This window comes from Sus scrofa, chromosome 13, assembly GCF_054392235.1.
Source record: "Sus scrofa isolate SSC_HxYL_T2T_F1_AM1 chromosome 13, Sscrofa_HxYL_maternal_Yorkshire_Landrace_v2.0, whole genome shotgun sequence".
NCBI lineage: Eukaryota > Metazoa > Chordata > Mammalia > Artiodactyla > Suidae > Sus > Sus scrofa.
In genome coordinates, this window is record NC_139395.1 from 96,954,155 (window position 1) to 96,971,984 (window position 17,830).

A 17,830-nucleotide genomic window follows, 5' to 3' on the forward strand; every position below is an offset into this window, starting at 1 on the left:
CCAACTATAACAACTATTAGCAATGGTATGAGAAACAGGCTGGGGCAAGATAAAGATTTAGCTTGTAAGGTTGACTCCAAGTCTTCTGGGAAGCAACAACAGAATAAGATTTAAAAAAAAAAAAAAACCTGTATTTCCACACACAAAAAATTTTTTCCAAAGAAATTGAAAATAGCCTAGGAATAAAGGAGCTCCTTGTGGAAGGGTCTCTGATCACCTCTCTCTTCTTGTTTCAGATGACAGTCATGTCCCTTTCCAGGGACCTCAAGGACGACTTTCACAGCGACACAGTGCTCTCCATCTTAAATGAGCAGCGCATCCGGGGCATTTTATGTGATGTCACTATTATCGTGGAAGACACCAAATTTAAAGCCCACAGCAATGTCCTGGCTGCTTCAAGCCTTTATTTCAAAAATATCTTTTGGAGCCATACCATCTGTATTTCCAGCCACGTCCTGGAACTGGATGATCTCAAAGCAGAAGTGTTTACAGAAATCCTTAATTATATCTACAGCTCCACTGTTGTCGTCAAGAGACAGGAAACAGTCACCGATCTCGCAGCTGCAGGAAAAAAGCTGGGAATATCCTTCTTAGAAGATCTTACTGATCGCAACTTCTCAAATTCCCCAGGTCCCTATGTATTCTGCATTACCGAAAAGGGAGTGGTTAAAGAAGAAAAAAATGAAAAAAGGCACGAAGAACCAGCCATCACTAATGGGCCAAGGATCACCAATGCGTTTTCCATCATCGAAACAGAAAATAGTAATAACATGTTTTCTCCACTGGATTTGAGGGCAAGTTTCAAAAAGGTCTCCGACTCCATGAGAACCACTAGCCTTTGCCTGGAGAGGACTGACGTCTGCCACGAGGTGGAGCCCGTGCGCACCCTCGCCGAGCACTCTTACGCCGTGTCTTCCATGGCCGAGGCCTACAGGAGTCAGCCTGTGCGTGAACAGGACAGTGGTTCACCTGAGAAAACAGGTACAGAAAATTGCGAAGCCGTTGCAGCAAAACCGAAAACATCCCGAAAGCCAAAGACACCCTCTGTATCCCAGGATTCGGATTCCACTCCAGAAAATATATCACCCCCTCCAGCTTCCAACTTAGAGGTGAATCAAGAAGAAAGTCCCCAGCCAGTGGCGATTCTTTCCCGCTCAAAGTCTCCCAACAATAATGAAGGAGAGGTCCGTTTTCCCAGAGAAGATGAAAATAAATCCTCTGAAGTCCCTGGGCCACCAGCCACAGAGGTTCCACCTCTCGTTTACAATTGTAGCTGTTGCTCCAAATCTTTCGACAGTAGCACTTTGCTCAGCGCCCACATGCAGCTTCACAAGCCAACCCAGGAGCCTTTAGTGTGCAAGTACTGCAACAAGCAGTTCAGCACCCTCAACAGACTGGATCGGCACGAGCAGATCTGTATGAGGTCAAGCCACATGCCCGTTCCCGGAGGGAATCAGCGCTTTTTAGAAAACTATCCCACCATTGGGCAGAACGGAAGTTCCTTCACAGGTCCAGAATCTTTATTATCTGAGAACAGGATGGGTGAATTTTCCAGTCCTGGAAGTACCTTGCCAGAAACAGACCACATGGTCAAATTCGTTAATGGGCAAATGCTCTACAGCTGCGTTGTATGCAAACGTAGTTATGTGACTTTATCCAGCCTCCGAAGACATGCAAATGTTCACTCATGGAGAAGAACATATCCTTGCCATTACTGCAACAAAGTATTTGCACTGGCTGAGTACAGGACAAGACATGAGATTTGGCACACAGGAGAGAGGCGGTATCAGTGCATTTTCTGCCTGGAAACGTTCATGACCTACTATATACTCAAAAACCACCAGAAGTCTTTCCATGCCATCGATCACAGACTTTCCATCAGTAAAAAAACAGCGAATGGAGGATTGAAGCCTAGTGTCTATCCATATAAACTTTATAGGCTTCTGCCCATGAAATGCAAAAGGGCTCCTTACAAGAGCTACCGACATTCTTCCTACGAAAACACTCGAGAAAATAGTCAGATGAATGAGTCGGCACCTGGTCCCTATGTTATTCAGAATCCACACGGCTCTGAATTACCTACTCTGAATTTCCAAGACAGTGTAAGCACCTTGACCAACAGTCCAGCCATTCCATTGGAAACACCAGCACGCCAGGACCTGCCCACTCCTGCCAGTGTACAAAACACAGAGGGTACCAAATGGGGAGAGAGGGGAGAGTTGAAAGTTGATCTGGACAGTCGCTTTTATTCAGCGGAGATGTCAGTTCCTTCCACTGAAAACACCAGCAGTTCAGACCACCGGGCGGGGGAAGCACCCACTTTGTCCGCAAGTAATGGCAGTGAGAACTCCGCCTCTGTGATCAGCTACAGTGGCTCGGCCCCCTCGGTCATCATGCACAGCAGCCAGTTTTCATCAGTGATAATGCACAGCAATGCCATCACCCCCGAGATGGGCCACAAGCCCAGAGCCCCTTTGGACCTGGCTGTCAGTCAGACTCCGAAAGAGGATGGCAGACCTGAACCAGACAAAATGGGAAGGGGTGTCAACAGACCCAAAAGTGGGAAGGAGAAAAAGAAAACCATCCCGTGTAACAGGGGGGAGATACCAGAGGAGCCCAGATACGTTGCTGATCCTGGAGGGTCCTTGAGCAAAACCACCAATATCATGAAAGAGACCAGTAAAATTGAAACTTACATCGCCAAGCCCGCTCTCCCCGGAACCTCCACAAACAGCAACGTGGCACCCCTTTGCCAAATAACGGTGAAAATTGGGAATGAAGCCATTGTGAAAAGGCACATCCTAGGATCGAAGTTGTTCTATAAACGGGGGAGGAGGTCCAAGTACCAAGTCCAAGAGGAGACCCTGCCCCAAGAGAGTGACCAGGAAACAAACAGGGCCAGTCCCCTTGGGCTCTGCCAGGCCGAGTGCATGGAGATGAGTGAGATGTTTGACGACGCCAGTGACCAGGATTCCACGGACAAACCGTGGCGCCCTTACTACAACTACAAACCCAAGAAGAAATCCAGACAGCTGAGAAAGATGAGGAAAGCCAACTGGAGGAAGGAGCATGAGAACAGGAGCCCAAGTGGTAAGTGTAAATACCCTGCTGAACTGGACTGCGCCGTGGGGAAGGCGCCCCAGGAGAAGCCCCTGGAGGAGGAAGAAAATAAAGAGATGCCCAAGTTGCAGTGTGAGCTCTGTGACGGAGACAAAGCCTCGGGGGCCGGGAACCCAGGGAGGCCCCACCGGCATCTCACGGCCAGGCCTTATGCATGCGAGCTCTGCGCCAAGCCGTTCCAAAGCCCCTCCACCCTCAAGATGCACATGAGATGTCACACGGGCGAGAAGCCATACCAGTGCAAGACCTGTGGGCGCTGCTTCTCGGTGCAAGGCAACCTACAGAAGCACATGCGTATCCACCTGGGCGTGAAGGAGTTTGTCTGTCAGTATTGCAACAAAGCCTTCACCTTGAACGAGACCCTCAAAATCCATGAAAGAATCCACACAGGTGAAAAACGATACCACTGTCAGTTCTGCTTTCAGAGTTTTTTGTATCTATCCACGAAAAGGAATCATGAGCAGAGGCACGTTCAGGAGCACAATGGGAAGGGCTATGCCTGCTTCCAGTGCCCCAAAATTTGCAAAACAGCTGCTGCCCTGGGAATGCACCAGAAGAAACACTTGTTCAAAAGCCCAAGTCAGCGGGAGAAAACAGAAGGTGACGTGGGCCAGGAAAACTCACATCCCCTGGAGAATCCACATTTCCTTGATTCAGAAGACAGTGACCAAAAGGATAATGTACAAACCCTTGCTGATAATGTCCTTTGAATGGTGATAGTTAGAAAAAATATAAGTTGATGGGTTTGGGGTTTTTTGGTTTTTTTGTGTGTGTTTTAATTAACTGTTTTGTTTTTGTTTAGTTTTGTTCACGTAACAGTCATGAAGGAGTGAAATGTAACAAAGAAAATCTCATTTTTGAAAATTCCAAAAAAAAGGATCCTAATATCTACTTTGGGTTTTGGCATTAACTTCATGCAGAGTGCACAAAAACAAAATAGCTGAATCTTCCAATATCCCAAGTATCTTGTGAAAGTTTATGAAGTGCTCAGTTGGGATATTTCTGCCAGTGGCAAGGAGTGGGGGGTGGGGGAGAGAGTTTAATTTTGGCCCAATTCAAAACTTTCTGATAAGTGCTGATGGGAACTGGCTGCTGAACTGTCTTTAGTCACTGGAGGAAAAAAAGGGTCAAATAGCATGAAAATGTCATCTTCCTAAATATGTTAAATGGTAAATGAGCTATGACAGTCATTATTCCCATCCAGCTTCTGCACTACTAAAAATTGTTTAAATTAATGAATACATATGAAATACTTAATAACATAGCTGAAAATGTGTGTGAAATGAGTAACCCAAGTAGGACATTCCTACGTTTATCTAGAACTACTTTTCTGCAACACAAACCTTGTAAAATGCATATATAAATCACGGTAACTTTTAACTGTCCATGTCCCCTGTAGAGAATTATAATGATGAGCAATAGACCTGCAAATAATGAGAACTGATGTAAAAATCAGTCAAGAGCATTTTGAATATGACTTTAGAGCATGTGTATGCTTTCAGATGGAATGCTGTTCTCTTGAAGTTATGGCTGAGCTGTTATTAAACTGGTCTACTCAAGTCACAGAAAACATAGGTCATGCCTTATCTGTGGGGGAGAGCCTTCCCAGAAGTTACCTGTGGTTACCTGTGCTGTGCTGTATATTCCTTTTTAGTGGCCTCACTTTAGAAAATGAAGAAAGGTCACATTCTTCTGAAACTCCCTGCAGTCTTCCATCTACCACAAGACCATGGACATGGAGGTCTTTCCAAATAGATGTAACCAGGCTCAAGGGTTCAAGTAAAACCTGACACCTTCCATGCCGCCGAAAGAGTGTGGAGGAAATGTAGCACAAGGCATGTGTACGGTGGTGAATTCCCAGGCACTTGAAAGGGACAGAAAACCTAATCCCTACAACTGTTAGCCTTCTTGGAGATTATGCAGCCCACAAGTATATTAAAAAAAGAAAAGAAAGACATAGCCCTGCCCTACCCATTAGTGACTTGGGTGGGCAGAGGAAGTGATGGCCTTCCTTGCCTCCAACAGAGCTTTGTCTTTTGGGGGTGGGTGGATAGAACGTGGAGTGACGCAGTTCCATCACTTACTTATGTGACTCAGAAATATATCCACAAGCCAGATGCCTTGTCTTCATGTTTGTAGACATCTACAACTTTGCTAAAAACCCACTTCTGTTTCTTAATGTTCTTTTAAGCTAACCCACACCATGAACACTGCCCTCAAAATCTAATTGCCCTGTAGGATATGCTATCATGTGGACTAGGTTCCTGGGGAGCTGGAATTCATGATTCTTACTTATTAATCGGCCTGAATAGGAGAGAGAGAGAGAGAGAATACATTCTTACCCTTTGATCACAAGTATGAGCAGAATCTGGAACCTGGCTCAAGGAGGACCTGCAGCCATGCATGTTCATGGGATTTGAGAGCTGGAAACCCAAGGTTGCACAGTTAATTGTTGTGAAGAAGTAGCTCAAAAGACTCCAGTTTCTCTCTCCAAGTGTTGTGATGCCTCCACAAAGAAGACTTAGTATGGATTGGGGTGGGCAAGAAAGCATTTAAACACCTAGAAAAGGACATGATCAAAGCTGACCTTTTTATACTGTAGTACTTTGCTGTTAAATAACCCCGATACTGTATTTGCATTTATCTTTTATCTTTTTAGTTCATCTACTTTCACTTACAAACAGTATTATGTAATAGAGGAAAATGGGAAAATGCAGATGAATTCAACTTTATTTTATATGTTGTATATATGTATACCTGCACTATTCATTTGGGTTTTGTTAAAGAGATAGTCACAAAGGGCTTATGAAAATCATTTTTGCATTGATTAGAAAATCAAATAAGCAATCCTGTGACCGACTCATTTGTTTAATCTCAATTAGGCTTATGAATCAAGGAGAATTATTGTGTATTTCAGTCATTTTGATTTGAGGTAACTCCAAATATAAAATTATTACATGTAGTGATGTCTCCCAGCCCTTACACGTGGGTATTTTTTAAGTGGACTTGTATGCTAATAATTCTAGACCAAAGTAAATATGGCAGAATATTTATACATGAAAAAATAATTTTGCAAATATTTTCTATAACTGTATTATTCGTTTAAAATGTTGATAGCTTGTGTTAGTTTCAGGGAGGGGTGTATATTTTGATAAAAAATACTTGACTTTGTAATTCTGTATATTCTATACAATTTATAGCAGAGCCGTTTTAAGACAGCCTTGTCACATTTTTTGTTAATTGTGAAAATTTTATTATAAGTGATGTTTATGCATTGAGTACATAACGACCAACTAGAATTCAAGTAAAGTGTGAACAGTGAACATACTGTATGCTGTACAAGATTATATTGTAATTTGCTGTTTTCACATCTGTATTTTGGTTAGAAGATATTATTAAATGCAGATGTTAAGGGTTGGAAAAGTCTAATTTTATTTTCAGAACTAATGAATATAAATTTGTTTTTGCTTGACTAAAATAGCTTATTCCTATGTTGTCTCTTTTTAAACATTCTAATGTTAATTCTCTCGGGCAGCCAAGCAGCTCTTGCATCTGTGTGAGTCACAGCATTGTTTCACATATGATTCATTCAGTATATTCTGTTTCCTTGTTTACATTCCATGGTACCTGCTTACATGCTTAGGACTCAAATGGAATATGACATTAAAAAAAAGGCAGAATAAAAGAGACTGAAATCTTGTTATCATTTAGTGCTTTGGATAGACTGGAGCTTATGATAAATCAAGAGTTTGGAAGTAGTCAGCTCCACTTCATCCACAGGAAATTACACATACTGACTCCTAGGTATTTGGCAACATTCTTTCCATGGGCTGTTTCATTTGTCCTTTCTCAGCAACCCTAGAAGGTAGACCTCATTATCCATACTTAATAGTGACTTTGAGAAGATCCCACAGCCAGATAGAGCGAGGACCCCCAACCCAGGGCTGCCTGACTCCAAAGCCCATGTTTTTGTTCCTTCTCAACACCTTGGAGAAAAATGCATAATGTGAACTGAACTGAATGGAGAGTGAGAAAAAGAGACCCAACAAAGCAGTGCAGCTTGTAATGGTAGTTGTTACAGTGACAGCTGTAAGGCAGCCGTGTTAGGCTCAGCATCCCTAGACTCAACACTGATTCACTGAGGCCTCAATACTTTGGGCATTTGGTTTTTTCTTATATTTTGGGATATTGCCCTATGAAGTCAGCTTGTAAGAGTTTGTCCACTTTTTTAAAAATATGGAATGAAATCATAATTTAATGCTACTAGAAACGAGTCGTTTTTCATGTAGAGAGAAAAGAAAATTGTCATCCCAGACCATAGAGTTGGTCACAAAGGGTAGTGTGAAAGGGAGGGCTGGTGGCTCAAGCAGCTCAATCCATCACCAGTGCAGGGAAAACAAGTCAGATTTCCAGTCCGCATGGCTGGCCCATAGCATCAATTTTATTTTGAAGGGCACCCCAAACCAAATTCTCCCAAACTGCTATATGCCAAAACTAATTATCAAGACAACAGAAAGAATTTGTAACAATTGAGACACTAGCTGGATGGAAGACAAAAATCATGCAGAGCAGCCCTGCTTGTACCTATTCTTTTAATGACGTCAGGTCTTTTCATTCCTATCGCTGACCTTCCTCTTTTCTCATCCCTTGTTGATCGATTTGGTTCCCCGCCCCCTGTCTGCATTGGTTCCTCTTTGCAGGGGCAACAATTTTTCCTTTTCAAGTTCCTCTGTATCTGAGAATTTCTCACCACCACCCCCATCCGTACCGTCTATTAATCTAACCCCTTTTTGCCCCTTCCTTTCTCCCTAGTTTGCACCCTGGATCCTGATTCTTCAAGCAAGATGATGGGGGACCAGGCAAGTTGACTTGGTGTGCTATTTTTAAAACTAAATGCTCCAAATTTAGGCAACTAATGGAAGACCTGGTTATAACAGAAATGGGATTACATTTTTATTACTTCGTTCTTGGTATCTAAGATAGCAAGTAATTTGATTTAGAATATTTTACTAAGTCGAAAGCATCTTTTTCAATAATTTTTAAAGTGATGACTTCTGTGTAATTATAGGGGTATTTTCATTATGTTACACTTTACAGAGATTTAAAATTTAGTAACAATGCTAACTTAGAATTTTAATTCATTTATTGAAAATATGCTTAATTTTGAGTGTTGGGCATTTGTCAAGGCTATGGCTGGAGAGATATAAGAGGTCACCTTTGACTTCAGGGAACTTGAGTCCAGGGAAGGAAGCAATAGACAGTTTCAAAATAAGTCCCAAACTCCTAGGGGCTCAGAACCAAAGCGGAGAGAGTTGGCACTGAGCTAGTGCTGGCAGAGCCTGGCCTTCCCTGTGGGGGCAGGTCGAAGTAGCAGTGTCTAAAATAAAGAAGCCATGAGTGAGTGTAGGTTTGGGGTTTGGGGTGGTGAGTCAGGAGAGGCGTGCTAAGGACACATCACCAGGGCTTCATGTGCCTGGCCAAAGAGTTTGAACCTTTACCCTGAGAGCAGAAGGGCTATGGCTGAGTGAGGGGAGCCCATGAGGGACTGAGAGTTAGGAGATGCTATCAGAGAGATGTAGCACAGGTCCAAGCAAGATGAAAATCCATTGCAGGGCTTAAGCAGAGAGGAAACCGCTAGATGAGTTTAAAGGATCACTCTCACTGCAGAGTGGTGAAGAGACTGCAGCACGAGGCAAGGATGGCAGTGGGGAGATCAGAGAGGGGCTGTGGCACTACAGGTGAGAGACGACAGTGGCTTGGACAAGAGTGGGCATAATAAAAACAGTAAGACTAGGTCACATTCCAGATAAATATTTTTTAACCTTCATTAAAATTTTCACACATGCAAAGGTAGAGTATGTATTCCTAATTCATTTTGCTGTACACCTGAAACTGATACACTGTTGTAAGTCAACTATACCAATAAAATTAAGCCAATAAAATTTTTTCCAATAAAATTAAGAAAAAAGTAGTATGGTGGACCCCAGTATACCTGTCCATTATGCAACTTCAACAATCCACCGTTCGTAGCCAATTTGGGGTTTTTGTGTTTGTTTTAACTTTTTTTTTATTTTATTGAAGTATAGTTGATTTATAGTGTTAATTTCTGCTGTGCAACAATTTTGTTTTATCTGGACCTTCACCTCCTTCCCCTCTGTACTGTATTATTTTGAAGCTGATCCCAGAAATCATACCATGCCATCTGTAAATATTTCAGAATGTATCTTTTTTAAAAAGATAAGCATTTTTTTATTATCATACCATTATCACACCTATAAAACTAATATTCCTTAATAGTATCAAATACATCCATTAAAATTTCTGATTGTCTTATAATTGTCATAATCTTTTTTACAGTTTGAATCTGAATCCAAATAAGGTCGCATACAACAATTGGCTGATACAGCTAAGTGTCTTTTAATCTATAGATTCCCTCATCTCTCTCTCTCTCTCTCTTTTTTTTTTTTTTTTTCCTCTTTGCAGCTTATTTTTGAAGACATTAGGTCCTGAAGAGTTTCTTACAGTCTAGAAAGTAGCAAGACAACTTCCTAGGTTAGGTTATGTTCTTCCACCAGGAGGCCCCTATGGTCCAGCTGACATACTGGTGTACTTTGAAAATAGATCTGATAGGATTTGCAGATGGTTTAGGCCCCGGGAGGTGAGGAAAACAGAAGAAGGAAGGATGAGTCCAAGCTTTGGGCCTGAGCGATTGGAAGGATGGAGTTGCCAGCAGACAACTAGATACACGGATCAGAAATTCAGAAGAGGGGACTGGCTTCAGGTATGGATCTGGTATTGGTGAGAGACTGGTTGTAGCCGAGAGCTATGGGCCCTGGGTTTAATTTAAGGAAGCACAGACCTCAGTGTCTGATAGACACCAACGGAGGGTCAGACATGAGGTGTCTCAGGAAAGGCTAAAGGATCTATGTTCTTTAAAGCCCTTTCATAACCACTTTCATCCTTGTCCCTGAAAGCAGCTCTGTTGTGGGGGCAGTGACTTTTTATTTGAAAGCTGTGGATATGGAGCCATGGGGAAGGCTAGGCCCTTCCCCAGATTCAGAGAGACGGGACCAACACTGAGCCTTTGGGTTTTTAAAATACTGTTTTTGTGATCAACAACTGACTTTACACTGACTAAGGTACTTTTTAGAAGACCTGGGACAGGGATAGTAACTATTGTGCTTTCCTCACAATGAGTGTTTATTAGTTTAAGACTCTAATACCCTCAGGGTCCCAGGCCATTCACTTTTCATTCAGTGTGTTTTTATATGGCAGTTAGTGTTGCCAGGCACTATTCTAAGCCTCTAACAAATCTTAACTCATTTAATCCTCAAATCTATCCTGTGAGGTAGACATAAGTATTGTCATCCCCAGTTCAGTGTGGTTATCTTTTGCTGCACAGTGCCACAAACCTTAGTGACTTAATACAAGCATTTATTATGGCCAAGACATGGAAACAACCCAAATGACCATCAACAGATGAATAAATAAGGAAGATGTGGGATGTGAAATATTACTCAGCCATAAGAAAGAATGAAAGAATGCCATTAGCAGCAACATGGATAAACCTAAAGATTGTCATACAAGTGAGGTAAGCCAGACAAAGACAACCATCGTATATCACTTATACGTGGAGTCTAAAAAAATGATACAAATAAATCTATAGACAAGACAAAAACAGACTCACAGATATAGAAAACAAACTTATGGTTACCAAAGGGAAAAGGGAGGGGATAAATTAGGAGTATGGGACTAACAGAGACTACTATACATAAGGCAGATAAGCAGCAAGGATTTACTGTGTAACACAGGGAACAATATTCAGTATCTTGTAATAACCTATAATGGAAAATAATTTGAAATACATATGTGTGTATATATATATATATATCAAAAACTTTGCTGTAACCTGAAACTAATGCAGTATTGCAAATTGACTATACTTCAATTTAAAAAAAAAACAACCATTTATACGGAGTTCCCATCATGGCTCAGGAGTTAACAAATCTGACTAGTATCCGTGAGGATGACGGTTCCACCCCTGGCCTTGCTCAGTGGGTTAAGGATCTGGTTTTGCCATGAGCTGTGGTGTAGGTTGCAGACAAGACTCGGATCCCGTGTTGCTGTGGCTGTGGCATAGGCCAGCAGCTGTAGCTCCAATTCAACCCCTTACCTGGGAACCTCCAGATGCCGCAGGTGCGGCCCTAAAAAAGACAAAAAGAAATATTTATTATTATTTCATATGTTCTGTGGTTTGACTGGGGTCAACTGAGGGGGCCTCTCATGCAGTCATAGTCGGTGGTGAGGTGGAATCTCGAAGCAGTCACAGCTCAGCCCAGATCCAAGAGGGTGGAGGAATAGACTCCACTTCTCCATAGGAGAGGGGCAGGCGTGTTTAGGGAAGGGTGGAATTGACAGCAGCCGTCTTTAGAGGCAAACCGTTGCAAAGGGTAGTTCCCGGTGACTTCTCATGGCATGGGTAAGTTAGATAAGGTACTCAAGTTCATACGGTTTACCAGCAGGAGAAACAGAGTTAATCCCAGGCAATTGAGTTCCAGAACCCACTGGGAAAGGCAAACGGTCTGGAGCCCAAGAACAGAGCACAGGTTCACCCCGCAAAGCTGTGGTGATAAAGAGCACGGCGTTATTCACAGTAGAACCAGAGAGTTCCTGGGGTTACCCTTCAGGAATTTGGGACAGAGGAAGAAATTCTAAAAACACTATGAAGGGAAAGAAATGAGGAGAGTACAAATTGGGTCACATTTCAAGGATGATCTAAAAGGCTCTTTTTACCTGGGGGAGGGGTTGAAAATACGGTCTTGTGGGGCCGGAGGCAAATGGAAGCCTTCATATTTGTGCTTGCAGTCAGGAAATGGCAGTATGTGTGTGTGTGTGTTGTTTTTTCCTATAAGCAAATTGAAATATGAAACTTAGTCATCTACTCAAAAGGGTCAGACCTGAGGGAGCCTTTAACTGGGACCAGGGAGTTAGGATTGAAGTGTGTAGAGGAGCCTCAGAAAGGTTTTTTTTAAGCTCTTCTGCGCCCCCTGCTGTACAATATCAGAGTCCTAAAAGTCTGGATCATCCCTTACTTTACGCAAGTTTTGACCGTTCTATGAAAAAACAAGGAAATGACATCTCTACTTAGAAAGACTTACATCCCCGGAGCAATGGGGTGGTTTCCAGAAAGAAACCGACTCGTTCCCAAGTGGCCTGTCTCTCCCCCGAACTCTGACAACCTGAGAAGTGTATAGCTTAGGTCCTATTAATTTCTAGCTTCTCACTTTTACTGGGTGGAAAGGCCAGGTCCCACACATTGACTCAGATGTGACCAGCTCCTGTGTGAATGTGGTGATTAAAGAGAGCGGTGGTCCATTTCCCAGGTCTCCTCTGATGTTTCTGCTCATAAAGACCAAAGGTAAGAATTCAGGGCCACTGTTTCTGTCATTTCTCATCACAGAATCAGCTGATGTGACAACGTTCCAGCCACTGGGAGCTCCTCACCACTCTGCATCATTCTTACACCAGGCAAGAGGGCCCTGTCCTAGACCCCTCCAGGGGTCCCCTCCCCTCAAGGCAAAGAATCTGCAGGACCAACAGAGATGTGCCCACCGCGAGTCTGTGCCATCCTACTCAGAGTACCCAGGACCTGAAAATTCCCTATTCTCATTGCTGTGGCTGTGGGCTAGGCTGGCAGCTGTAGCTCCAATTCCATCCCTAGCCTGGGAACTTCCACATGCTGCGGGTGTGGCCAAAAAGAAAAGAAAAGAAAGAAAAATTCCCTGTTCTCTTCCAGGGACTGCTCAGGCCTCTTCTCTGCCAGTGTCACTCCCCCAGGTCCCAGGGATGGGCAAGGGACAGCTGTTTGCAAGGGATGTGGATAGAGTTTGGGATGTAGTTTCAGGGTCCACACGAGGCCCCCAGCAGTGTGGGAAGGAGCAGGAGGGCAGATAGGAAGGGATGGAGGAAGACCAGGGCCCAGCCCTTCCTGTGCTGTCTCATTCCAGCCCAGAACACCAAAGAGATGGGAATTCCAAATTCAGACCTGGCCTTCCAGATTGCAATGAAGGTGAGTTTGTCAAGGAGAGAGAATAGAGCCTATTTAATTAAGAGCTCGTTAGCCTGATTTAGAATTTCTAAACATTTTGATACACATCGTATAGGCCTCCATCTCTGTGCTTGCTCCCAAGGCTGCAAATGTTTGGGGGTGGGGAGGGGGGCTTGCTGTCACCAGTCTTCAAAATGCCTAGCTTTCTGTCACACTCTGTACAAGCCCTGAGCCATATTGAAATGTCCATTCCCACCCCCACCCCACACCCATCCACAAGCATAATCATTTCTCAATATCTAGGTCAAAAGCCCACTCAAAAGGGTCCAGTTTGCACTGTTGTGTGAGACAGCCCCCAGGACTTCTGCTGACCTTCACCTCAGTCCCACACAGCAATCTCGGATCATCCATTTTCTTTGTTTTCGTTTTTGCTTTTTAGGGCTGTACCCATGACATTTGGCGGTTCCCAGGCTAGGGGTTGAATCGGAGCTACAGCTGCCAGCTACAGCCACAGCAACGCAGGATCCTAGCCTCGTCCTCGACCTACACCACAGGTCATGGCAACGCCGTACCCTTAACCCACTGAACAAGGCCAGGGGTCGAACCCACCACCTCATGGATACTAGTTGGATTTGTTTCCGCTGAGCCACAACAGGAACTCCTGGGATCATCCATTTTCAGTTGCACCCCAACTTTCAGACAACCAGCCCCTCGGGGCTGAGCCCAGAGCTGGCTTATTTAGCTTGATGTTTCCAGCATCAGCCCGGCACTGTCAAACATGAGTCACCTAGTAAGAGCGCCGACTCCTCCTTCTAGGGTGACCAGCCATCCCGGTACATCCAGGAAGGAGGGTTTTCCCAAGATGCAGGACTGGCAGTGCTAAACCCAGACAGTCCCAGGGAAACCGGGGTGATTGGTCACCCTCCTGGGGAAGAGGCTGTTCAGAAGGAAACAGGGTGTCAGCAGCCATGACGCACGTAGAACGAGGTGTTTTCAATTTAAGTTTGAAACAACTAATGGGACTCTTGACTTTCCACCACCCACTCCTGAGCTGTGTGAGGAAACATCTAGGCCAACACAGAAATCTAGCCAGGCTGTGCAAGTCTGGGCTGGGAGAATGGGGGGGGCGACTGTGGTTAAAGGTGCTTTCATCTTTAGTCCTCAGAAGAACCTGGAAAGAAGGTGTTGTTTGTACCATTTAACAATTAAATTATTAATTTAAATTATTTAATTTAAATAATTAAAGGATGTTAGGGGCAACGCCTACTAACATCCTTTAATTATTTCACAAAGACTCCCTCTCTTCTCATTTCTCTGAAGAACCTTCTGGGGGAACACAGCTCATCATGCAACTTCCAGATGCTAACACAAGGCATTTTATAGAGTCCACTCTAAGAGTAAGGGATGGCCTGTCCTCCTGGTCCTCTCTCCCCTCCCTCTCACTCCAACCCTCTTCCCACATTTGACCTTCTAAGTCTGGGGAAGAGCTATGTGTTTTCCTGCTGAGTCCTTTTCTATTTTTATGGTGAAAGCACCTGAACTACCTTTCAAAACCACCCCTCACTCCCTTATTCCTCAGCCTTACCTTGGGCTGGATGGGTGGGAAATATAAGACTTGGTTTCTAGTACACTGTATTTCTACATCTCAACATAAGAACAAGGAAACCGAGGAGTTCCCTTCATGGCTCAGCAGTTAACAAACCCAACTAAGATCCGTGAGGATACAGGCTTGATCCTTGGCCTTGCTCAGTAGGTTAAGGATCTAGCATTGCCGTGAGCTGTGGTGCAGGTTGCAGACATGGCTCCAATCCCGAGCGGCTGTGGCGTAGACCAGCAGCCGTAGCTCCAATTCGACCCCTGGCCTGGGAACTTCCATATGCCATGAGTGTGGCCTTTTAAGGCAAAAAAAAAAAAAAACAAACAAACAAGGAAACCGAGTCAGGATCTTCTCAACTGCTCTACACAGAATAGTTGGCTTTAAGCAAAACTGGATACTAGGTCTCAGGCAAAATGATATTCTCTCTGCAATCGATGGTAAAGATGTCCATGCCAAATGGAAAAGTTTCTCTTCCCAAAAAAAAGTCTTCAAAAAGAGCAAATAATAAGCTCCTCAGAACTTCAGTCTGAATTCAAACCCAGAACATCCAACGTCATGATTGACACTCATAATCCTACTACTAGAGATTAGGCACCTTCTAGAACATGTTGAAGAAAAGTCAAAAGGACCACAGAGCACAGAGCATTCAGCTAAAACTGAGCCAGGCACAGTGCCAGATGCTTTCGTCTTTGTTCCTCAGAAGAACTTGAAGATGTTGTTTTCACTGTTTAATAGATGCAAAAGGTCCAAATCCAAGGCCTTCACCACACTGAGTGATGGGAGAATCCACAGGGGAAGTGAGAACCCAGTTTACTGGCAGGTCCTCAACCTTGGATAGACATGCTGGTGCTCAGAACAAGCCCTCCCCCTTCCTTCTCCCCTCACTCTGCTGCCCCAGGAACACTGTGCTAGCACTTGTCACCACCTTTACCTGAACACTCAACAACTCACCATGGAAAGAAAACGTTAGAATAGGTGACCTGGCACTCTCGTGGCCAAGGGGAGTAACTGCTCTGTACTTCATAAGGATGGAAAGCAGCCTAATGCATTTGCATGTGCTTATGTATTATGTATGTATTTAAAGAGCTAACACACACGGTAAAAAAAAATTTTCTGGAGTTCCCATTGTGGTGCAGTGGAAATCTGATTAGGAACCATGCGGTTGCAGGTTCGATCCCTGGCCTCGCTTGGTGGGTTAAGGATCCAGCATTGGCCATGAGCTGTGGTGTAGGTCACAGACGCAGCTCAGATCTGGCATTGCTGTGGCTGTGGTGTAGGTTAGCGGCTACAGCTCCAATTGGAGGTTCCCTAGCCTTGGAACCTCCACATGCCTCGGGTGCAGCCCTAAAAAGCAAAAAAAAAAAAAAAAAAAAAAAAATTCAAATAGCACCAAAGGGTGCACAGAGAAAAGTTAATTTCCCTCTCATTCTGCCCCCAGGTTTCTCCCCAGGCACATGTACTGTTTCAGACCTTGGCTACCCTACATGTCCTACGTATGTATATCCAAGCATATATGCATGTGTACCTATGAACTTACATATTTTTATATATATAGTCATACAGTATAAGTACATGTGTCCTACTATATACTACAGTACTATTATATGAGTATAATATAGTATATGTACTATACACTAAACTATATACAGTTATATAGTATCTATATTACATTGTATAGTATATAGTTATATACTATATATACATACACTATATAGTGTGTATATAGGGTATGTATGTATATCCAAGCATATATGCGTGTGTTACCTATGAACTTATATATTTTTATTTCCTTTTCCTTTTTTTTTTTTTTTTGCACAAATGAGATCACATTCTGCATAGTATTCAATACTTAATTTAGTTTATTTGACAGCATATCATGTAGAAATTTCCATAGTGGAACATGTGGGTCTGTCTTATTCTTTTAATGCCTGCATGGTATTCCACTGTATGAATCTCTAGCCAGTCACCTACTGATAGACATTTGTTTCCAATCTTTTTTTCTAGCTACTTTGACACAGCTTTTATTTATTTATTTATTTCAGTTTTGGTGATTTTTGCTTTTTGTTTGTTTGTTTCTTGGCCATGCCTGAGGCATGCAGAAATTCCAAGGCCAGGGATCGAACCTGCGCCACAGCAGCGACACAAGCCACAGCAGTGATACCTTACCTGCTGCCATCGGGGAACTCCTCCAATGTTTTCTTTACTCATACATTTTCGACAGATTTTTATAACAAAGATAGAAGCAAATAGAATTTTCTGTACTACTCATTTCTCCCAAAACTCCAATTAACAGGGCTTCACTCTGAGGATTCCTGGTAGTTTGGATCACCATCATTCAATTTCTGAGATCTCAAGCAAAAAGTTTCAGGATTGTTTTGCTCTGCATTAAATGCAAACTGGAATTCCTGTTGTGGCTCAGTGGTAACGAACCTGACTAATATCCCTGAGGTTGTGGGTTCAATCCCTGGCCTCACTCAGTGGGTTAAAGATCCAGTGTTGCCATGAGCTGTATTGTAGGTCGCAGACACAGATCATGGGTTGCTGTGGCCGTGGTGTAGGCCAGCAGCTGCAGCTCCGATTTGACCCCTAGCCTGGGAACTTCCATATGCCGCAGGTGTGGCCCTAAAAAAAAAAAAAAAAAAAGCAAACTAAACACAAGTGCCTGTGTCTTAGGGGTCTTTTATTGTTTAAAGGAAATGGGGTGTGGGAGGGAGAGAAAGTGTAAGACAGAACATAAAGGAGGATGGATGAAAATTGGGATCAGGAAGCAGAGCCCTTCTCTCTCTCCGCATCACCTCATCTCTGTGTCCCCCTCGTGTCACCTTTACTCAGTCCTTGCCATGCTGACCAGCCTTTTCTGCCCTTCCCTGCCTGCAGTGGAAGAGGCTGGCCAGCCCTACAGGACAGGCAAAGTCTCCATCAGAGACCGACTGCCTTCCCTGGGTCCTGATGGCCAATTTCTGGAAAAGGAAATCTGATTCCCACCCTCCCCCACTCCCCATTGATGGGATTGGTTCCACTGGTCAATTGAACTCTAGTTAAAGGGACAGAGCCCTAGCAGAAGA

The 17,830-nt window shown here is 43.6% G+C and overlaps 1 protein-coding gene and 2 long non-coding RNA genes across 33 annotated transcripts in view; 2 read left to right on the plus strand and 1 right to left on the minus strand.

Annotated features, from left to right (window-relative positions):
• The window catches only part of ZBTB38 (zinc finger and BTB domain containing 38), a 130,830-nt gene extending 124,025 nt beyond the window's left edge, over positions 1 to 6,805 (plus strand). For 30 of the 31 annotated variants that reach the window (XM_084986693.1, XM_021068345.2, XM_084986697.1 and 27 more), the window contains one exon: positions 237 to 6,805. In XM_084986693.1, coding sequence (XP_084842819.1) covers positions 237 to 3,830 — 3,594 coding nt within the window. In that variant the 3' untranslated portion in view covers positions 3,831 to 6,805. 31 annotated transcript variants of the gene reach the window in all.
• LOC146397505 (uncharacterized) lies at positions 4,173 to 12,898 on the minus strand. Its single transcript, XR_014824050.1, has 3 exons — positions 12,177 to 12,898; positions 11,336 to 11,449; positions 4,173 to 8,775 (listed from the first exon to the last, which is right to left on the minus strand). It is a non-coding gene; the product is annotated as an uncharacterized LOC146397505 (long non-coding RNA).
• On the plus strand, positions 12,471 to 16,309 carry LOC146397506 (uncharacterized). Its single transcript, XR_014824047.1, has 3 exons — positions 12,471 to 12,538; positions 13,128 to 13,189; positions 16,204 to 16,309. It is a non-coding gene; the product is annotated as an uncharacterized LOC146397506 (long non-coding RNA).
• Positions 16,310 to 17,830: the final 1,521 nt, after the last annotated feature.